General features: G+C 42.0%; 1 gene segment (V, D, J or C); it reads left to right on the top strand.

Moving 5' to 3' along the window:
* Window positions 1–5,945: 5,945 nt before the first annotated feature.
* LOC103212405 lies at window positions 5,946–6,377 on the top strand (the record flags this gene model as incomplete). The annotated part of the segment is given in 2 exon segments: window positions 5,946–5,991; window positions 6,073–6,377. Coding segments are annotated over 2 exon segments (351 nt in total), but the record flags the coding sequence as incomplete, so codon positions are not given.
* Window positions 6,378–8,982: the final 2,605 nt, after the last annotated feature.

The raw sequence follows: 8,982 nt of genomic DNA, 5'->3' as shown, positions 1-8,982 counted from the left end.
TTGTGACTTCTCTCCAATACTGAATCCCCTCTAAACTCACAGTCTCAAGTGCTGCACTTTAGCCACTACCCTCCCTCCACCAATTCTGCACCCCGTAGGGTTCTTCTCACTCCAAGAACCACTGAAGCCCCTGGACCTCCACTTTTCCCTCCTCCCCATGTTCATTGCTTTCACACACTTACCTCTTTGTCATTCCACATGAAGAGCACTGGCTGTAGTCATTACTATAGTGAGTCCCCCTCTGCCTGCAAATGTTGAAGTGAGTGAAGCCAGAAACACACACCACTCAACACCGTCGTGATAACTGCAGTCATCATTCATGTGCTACCAACTAAAATAGCTCTGACTCCTTTGTTGTTGTTGTTAGGTGCTGTTGAGTCATCTCCAACTCATAGCAACCTCATGTACAGCAGAATGAAACACTGCCGTGTCCTCTGCCAGCCCCATGATCCTTGGGCCTGAGCCCATATTTCCAGCCAGTGTGTTAACCCATCTCATTAGGGCCTTCCCCTTTTTCATTGTCCCTCCACTTTGCTAAGCATGATATCCTTCTCCAAGAATGGTCCCTTCTTACAACATGAGAAAAGTAGGTGAGATGAAGCCTGGCCATTCTTGCTTCCAAGGAGCATTCCGGGTGCATTTCTCCCAGGATGGATTTGTTAGTTCTTTAGCAGTCAATGATACTTTCAGCATTCTTTGCCAACACCACAACTCAAAAGCATTGACTGTTCTTTGGTCTTCCTTTTTCCTTGGCCAGCTCTCCTATGCATATGAAGCGATTGAAAATACCATGGCTTGTGTCAAGTGCCCCTTAGTCTTCAAGGAAATATTTTTCTCTTCAGCACTTGAAAGGGTTCCTTTGCAGCAGATTTGCCCAATGCTGTACCACATCTGATATCTTGACTGCTGCTTCTGTTGGTGTTTATTGTAGAACCAAGTAATATTAACTTTGACAACTTCACTGTTTTCTCCATTTATCATGATGTTGCTTATTAGTCCAGTGTGAGAAATTTTTGTTTTCTTTATATTGAGGTGTAATCCATACTGCAGACTGTATTCTTTAATCTTCATCACTAACTGCTTCAAGTTATCCTCACTTTCAGTGAGCAAAGATGTGTCATCTGCATAATGTAGGTTGTTAATGAGTCTTCCTCCAATCATGATGCCATGTAGTGCAGCTTCTCAGATTACTTGCTCAGCACACAGGTTGAGTAAATATGGTGAAAAGACACAACCCTGAGACATCCCCTTCTTGATTTTAAACCACGTAGTGTTCCCTTCTATTTCTATAGGAGCCAGTGGGGATGACGGATCAGAGCAGCAGCCAGGGATCCAGGTAAGGGTGCGGGGCAGAGAGGTTTCAAACAACTAAATGAGACAAACTTGTCTGTCAGTTTGTCGTATTATTGTGGCTTGTGTGTTGTGGTGGCTTGAGGCTGTGTCACTGGTGTTTCAAGTGCCAGAAGGGTTGCACCTGGAGCAAAAGTTTTAATGTAGCTTACAAACTGAAACAGACTAGGAAGAAGGAAGAGGCTATCCATTTCTCAAGGACTTGACCAGGGAAAACCTTATGAGTAGCAGAGAAACATTGTCTGATACATTACTGCACAAATTTATGAATAGTGTGTCAACATTATCTGACATAGTGCAGAAGAATGAGCCCCTTAGGTCAGCAGGATTTCAAAATATGACTAGGAAAGAGCTGCATCATCAGATTAGGACCAACCTTACTAATATGGATGGAGTAAAGCTGTCAAGACCTCCATTTGCTGATGTAGCATGACTCAAATTGAGGAGAAATAGCTGCAACCATCTATTAATAATAGGAACAAGGAATGTATGAAGTATGAATCTAGGAAAATTGGAATTTGTCAAAATGAAATGGAATGCAAAAAGATGGATATCTTAGGTAATAGTGAGCTGAAATGGACTGGTTGTGGCCACTTTGAATCAGATAACAACACTATCTACTATGCTGGGAATGACAATTTGAAGAGGAATGGTTGCATTTATCATCACAAAGGATGTTTCAAGATTTGTCCTGAAGTACAATACCATCAGTGATAAGATAATAATATCCATATGCCTACAAGGAAGATAAGTTAATATGACTATTATTCAAATCTATGCACCAACTGCCAAAGCCAAAGATGAGGAAATTGAAGATTTGTTATCTACTTTTGCAGTCTGAAATTGATGGAACATGTAATCCATCAATTATCCAGTGATAATTAAAGATGTGTTAATTATCACTGGGGACTGGAATGCAGAAGTTAGAAACAAAGAAGAATCACCAGTGGTTGAAAATTTGGCCTTGGTAACAGAAATAATGCTGGCGATCACATGATAGAATTTTGCAAGACCCATGACTTATTCACTGCAAATACCTTTTCTCAACAACACAAATGGTGGCTATACACATGGAATTTGCCAGATGGAGTACACAGGAATCACACTGACTACATCTGTGGCCTGAGGTGATGGAAAAGCTCAATATCTTCAGCCAAAACAAGACCAGGAGCTGATTGTCAAACAGACAATCAACTGCTCATATGCAAGTTCAGCTTGAAGCTGAAGACAATTAAACAAGTCCACAAGCATCAAAATATGACCTGGAATATATCCCTCCTGAATTTAGAGACCACCTAAAGAAGAGATTTGATGCATTGAACACCAATGACTGAAAACCAGAAAGTGAGATGACATCAAGAACATCATCCATGAAGAAAGCAAAAGATCATTAAAAAGATGAGAAAAGAAGAAAAGACCAAAATCGATGTTATAAGAGACTCTGAAACTCGCCCTTGAATGGAGAGTAGCTAAAGTAAATGGAAGAAATGACAAGATAAAAACCTGAACAGAAGATTTCAAAGAGCAGCTTGACCAGACAAAGCCAATTACTACAATGAAATGTGCAAACACCTGGAGTTAGAAAACCAAAAGGGAAGAATGTGTTTAGCATTTCTCTAGATTAAAGAACTGAGGGAAAAATTTAAGCCATGAGTTGCAATATTGGAAGATTCTATGAGAAAAATATTGAATGATGCAGGAAGCATCAAAAGAAGATTTAAGGAATGCACAGAGTCACCGTACCAAAAGAAAAATCTGGTAGCTGTTCATCCATTTCAGGAGGTGGCATGTGATCAAGAACCAATGGTATTGGAGGAAGAAGTCAAAGCTGCACTGAAGGAATTGGTGAAGAACAAGGCTCCAGGAATTGACAGAATATCCACCAACATGTTTCAATAAATGGATGCCCCACTGGAGACACTCACTTGGCTATGCCAAGAGATTTGGAAGAAGCTACCTGGCCAACTGGCTGGAAGAGATCCATATATGTGCCCATTCCAAAAAGAGGTGATCCCACAGGATGTGGAAATTATCAAATAATGTCATTAATATTGGACACAAGTAAAACCTTACTGAAGATAATTCAAAAATGGTTGCAGTGGTATATTGACAGAGAACTTCCAAAAGTGCAAGCCAGATTCAAAAGAGGACGTGGAACAAGGGATATCACCGGGGATATCAGATGGAGCTTGGCTCAAAGCAAAGAATACCAGAAAGATGTTTACTGTCATTTTATTGACTATGAAAGCATTTAATTGTGTGGATCATAACAAATTGTGGATAACATTGAGAAAAAAGGGAATTCCAGAACACCTAATTATACTCAAGAGGAACTTGTACATAGCCCAGTAGGCTGTCATTCAAACAGACAAGGGAATACTGCATGGTTTAAAATCAAGATGGGAGTGTGTCAAGATTGTATCCTTTTACCATACTTATTCAATCTATATACTGAGTAAATAATTTGAGAAGCTGGACTATATGAAGAAGAATGTGGCATCAGGATTGAAAGAAGCCTCATTAACTGTGTGTGATATGCTGATGACACAATTTTGCTTGCTGAAAGTGAGGATAACTTGAAGCACTTACTGATGAAGATTGAAGAATATAGTCTGTAGTATGGATTACAACTCAATATAAAGAAAACAAAAATTCTCACAACTGGATCTGTAAGCAGCATCATGATGAATGGAGAAAAGATTGAAGTTATCAAAGACTTCACATTGTTTGGTTCTACAATTGCCACCAATGGAGGCAGCAGTCAGGACATCAGACGATGTATAACACTGGTAAAGTTGGTTGAAAAGGACATCTTTCAAGTGCTGAGGAGCAAAGATGTCTCCTTGAGGACTAAGGTGTGATGACACAAGCCATATTTTCAATCGTCTTATATGCCTGTGAGAGCTGGACAACGAATAAAGAAGATGGAAGAAGAAATGATGCTTTTGAGTTGCGGTGCTGGAGAAGAATGTGGAAAGTACCACGGACTGTTAAGAGAAGTAAAAATCTGTCCTAAAGGAAGTGCAGCCGGAATGCTTCTTGGAAGCGAGAATGACCAGACTTTGTCTCACCAACTTTGTCATGCTGTCAGAAGGGACCATTCCCTAGAGAAGGATGTCATCCTTGGTAAGGTGGAGGCCTGATGAAAGAGGGGAAAACCATCAACGAGATGGATTGACATGGTGGCAGTGGCAATGGGCTCAAGTATAGCAGGGATCGGGGAGCTGGCATGGGACCAGGCAGTGTCTCATTCTGAAGTGCATAGGGTGGCTATGAGTCAGAGATGACTCAATGGCACCTAACAACAAGAAGTGTTCCCTTGTTCTGTTTGAACAACAGCCTCCCAATCTATGTACAAGTTCCTCATGAGCCCAATTAAGTGTTCTGGAATTCCCGTTCTTCTCAATGTTATCCATAATTTGTTATGACCCACAAAATAGAATAATTGTGCATAGTCAATAAAACACAAGGGAACATCTTTCTGGTATTGGTTTAAGATCTGTCTGACATCAGCAATGATATACCTCATTCCATGTCCTGTTCTGAATCCAGCTTGCGTTTCTGGAAACCCTCTATCAATACACTGCTGCAACCATTTTTGAATTATCTTCAGTTAAGATTTTACTTGCGTGCGACATTAATGATATTGTTCCATACTTTCCCTGACTCCTGCTCCACCATAATTTCCCTGCATATGTCCCTTTGCCCCTGGATCATCCCTTCCCTGACTTCTCCAGACAGCCCTTCATACCACCTACATTTCTCTGCACACTCCAGTGCTTCCTCAGGCACACACTCTCCTGTATACAGGAACTCATGTTTCACCATGACTATCTAAGCAGCACACTGCTTCGCCAGGGAGAGACATGATCTCTTTCCTATTCAAGCCTACTCTGTTCAGACATGAAGGAGACATTCCATAGAAACTCTTCATACCAGTTTTCCTTTCTTAACAGCCATAAACAAAAGCCAAGATGCTGGTAAATCCATATTAAAAACAAACAAGCATATTTCCAAATTCTGCCTTCACCTATTATACTTTTTTCTGCCATTTTTTCAAGCAAATAAAAATTAAACACAGATTTTTTTTTCCCTTTACTTTATGAACGTTTTCTTCCTTCCCTGCCCTTCATTCAGTGTCCCATGGAGGACCCCGAACACCAACACTTTCTTCACTTTGGACACAATATTTCAGAGGGAAATAATATAATTGCAGAAAATTGGCCTTGTTCATGCCAAGACAGGACCATGGAGAGTGTGTCATGACCTGACTATATGGATATTCCTTTGTGTTGTGCTCACTGTACACTATGGACCCCACATACGACCCTGTGGGCAAAGGTGGCACAGAGAGAGAATGAATACACACGGTCGCCAGTGAGAGGATAGATTGGCCAAATCGGGAGCCAAATCAACCAGGGCCAGATGTGGCAGTTCTCCACCACTGGCATCAGGCAGGAAACCCCAGTTTGAGTCATATGGTTCAGCCTCTTATACTCTCCCTGGGCCTCCACATGCAAATTTCCTCAGAGTCTCTCAGAGACATCTCCATGCAAGGCTGGTCCCATGTGGTGGTCTTCATTGTTCAGACAGCCATGCAGACTCTGTGCACTGTCCTCTGCCTGCTGGCAGCTCCCTTGAGTGAGTGTCTTTGGAGTTCTGGGACAAACAGGGCCTCACTATGAGATGAGGCAGTCTCACAGTAACTATCTTTTTCCCCAGGTGTCCTATCAGAGCCAACACTGCAGGAATCTGGCCCAGCGCTGGTAAAACCTTCCCAGACCCTGTCCCTCATCTGCTCTGTCTCCGGGGACTCTGTCACCAGCAGTTACTACTGGAGCTGGATCCGCCAGCAGCCTGGGAAAGGGCTGGAGTGGATGGGATACTGGACAGGTAGCACAACGTACAACCCGGCTTTCCAGGGCCGCATCTCCATCGTTGCTGACACAGCCAAGAACCAGTTCTCCCTGCAGCTGAGCTCCATGACTGCTGAAGACACAGCCGTGTATTACTGTGCTAAAGACACAGTGAGAGAAGTCAGCAGGAACTCAGACATAAATCTTCCCCACATAGAGGAGGATGGAATCAAGGGGCCACTCAGAACAACCAAGCCCCAGGGACCAGCCTCCGGAGCAGGTGCAGAAGAAGCCAGGAAGGTGCTTCCTGTCAGTATCAAGGGCTTCCTTTCCTTCCAGCCTGTTTGCCCAGGGGCCTCCTTCCTTCTCGCCTATGCTCTACTTTACTTCCGTCTCAGTGAGACTCTAGGGACAGGCACAGCCTTTGCCCAGGATCTCTTACACCTCACTTTTGTCCTTGACTTTGTTCCCGGTCTGAGCTTTGTTAGCTCATCGGAGCAGTAACTCAAGCACCACCTGAAACCCACAGATGTTCAGTGTCAGATACTGACGTTCTGTTCTTTCTATCAATGGAACAAGTTGGGAAAGGATGAGTAATTGACATTGCACTTTTTTTCTGTTTCCATTTCAAGTAATATTTACTTTTAAAACAGGTTATATATTTTCAAAAATCTGAGTGGAAATACAGAGAATATCCTATTGCTTATCTATGAACTCCCTCTGTGACTGTGAAAAGGGTGACTCCATTCACCATTCACTCACTGAATCTTTCCCTTCCACTCTACATGTATGGTAGTATTGGGAGCGTGAAACCACATCCCTGAGAGAAACGCCCTTATCAACTACACTACAAAGCTTATGTCCAGTTCTTGAGCTTTCAGTCGACAAACTTAAATTGCTCCCAAAGTTTTTTCTTATTGTTGAGTTTAAAAGTCATTTGTATATTTTGGTACAAGCCATTTTCAGATTTTTTCCCAAAATATTTGACCTCTTTCTTGTCCTTTCATTCTTTGAACAGTTTCTTTCACAGAACAGAAGTATGCAATTTTAATAATATCCTTTCAATCAGCTTTTTATTTCAAAGACTCTGTCTTCAGTGTTGTTTCTAAACTCATCAAAAAAAAAAAACAACAGCAACCTGGATTTTCCCTATCTTATTCTAGGAGTGTTAGGGTCTCGTGTTTTATACTTAGGTCTATAATTCACTTTGGGTTATTTTGTGAAAGGAGTAAGATATGTCTAGGTTTATTTCACTTGCAATTGTTTTAAATTGATTTATCCCCATTTTATAAGACTGCATTCTCTTCCACCATTGAATCGCCTTTGCTCCTTTCTCAAACATGGTGGTTTTGTTGTTTGGCACCTTTGAATTGGTTCCAGCTCATAGGAAACCTACGTAGAACAGAAGGAACCTGCTCAGTCCTGTTTCATCCTCACAATCACAGCTGTGTTTGAGCCAATTATTGCAGCCATGTGTCAATCTCTCATTGAGGTTTTTCCTCTTTTTTGTTAACCCTCTACTTTACTCTTCACTTTACTCCGAGGTAGGCAGGCCTGGGCTTGGAGGCTGCTATTCACTTCGGTGTGGCTCTTTATTAAGGCCAGGAACTGAGGTAGGTGGGTCCGGGGCTTGGACACTGCTTTTTGCTTGGGTGTGGCTCTGTGTTAAGACCAGGGCCTGAGATAGGCAGGGACATAGGGGTTAGGGACAACTAAGGGAGATGAACTTGTCAGTCATTTTGTCGTCCTGTGGTGACTTACATGTTGCTGTGAGGCTGCAGGCTATGTGACCATGTTACAAAATGCCAACAGGGTTACCCATGGTGGAAAGCTTTCAATGGTGCTTCAGGGCTTAGACAGACTCGGGAGAAGGAAGAGGCCATCCACTTCTCAAACAATTGGCCAGTGAAAACCTTGTGAATAGCAGTGAAACACTGTCTGATAGATTATTAGAGAGCTTTATGAACAGCCTGAAACCTTGTCTGAAATAGTGCCAGAAGATGAACCCCTCAGGCTGGAAGGTACTCAAAATTTGACTGGGTATGAGCTGACTCCTCAGAGTAGAGACAATGGATAAAGTAAAGATTTCGGAACCTCCATTGGTGGATGTGGCATGACTCAAAATTAGCAGAAACAGATGCAAACATCCATTAATAATTGGAGAATGGAACGTGTGCAGGAAGAATTTAGGAAAGTTGGAAGTTGTCAAAAATGAAATGGAATGCATAAAGATCAATATCCTAGGCAATAGTGAGCTGAAATGGCCTGGTTTTGGCCATTTTGAATCAAACATGTGATCTGTTCCGGGAATGACAAATTGAAGACGAATGATGTGAGATTCATTGTCACAAAGACTGTTTCAAGATCTGTCCAGGAGTTCAATGCTGTGAGTGATAGGTTATTATCCATATGCCTACAAGGAAAACCAGGTGATATGGCTATTATCCAAATTTATGCACCCATCACCAAAGCCAACGATGAGGACATTAAAGATTTCTACCAACTTCTGCAGTCTGCAATTGATTGAAGATGCAATCAAGATGTGTTGATTATCACTTGTGATTGTCATACAAAAGTTGGAAACAGGAGTTCCGGCAAGATGGCGGACTAGGCAGAAGGATTGCACAGAGCCTCTTCAACAAAGAAAAGGAAAACCAATTAACACAGACACAGAAGATAATCGTGGACCCCTGAGCCTTGAAGGGAAGGATACAGAATTGGACTAAACCCCAATTAGCAGAAGAATTTGCATGAAAATACCAAAAAAAGGAGACAT

The sequence above is a fragment of the Orycteropus afer genome, unplaced genomic scaffold (genome assembly GCF_000298275.1).
Source record: "Orycteropus afer afer isolate SDZICR_OR568_19922 unplaced genomic scaffold, OryAfe1.0 scaffold00954, whole genome shotgun sequence".
In the NCBI taxonomy this organism is placed as follows: Eukaryota; Metazoa; Chordata; class Mammalia; order Tubulidentata; family Orycteropodidae; genus Orycteropus; species Orycteropus afer.
Note: the sequence above shows the minus strand (reverse complement) of the source record. Positions and strands in the feature narration are given on the sequence as shown.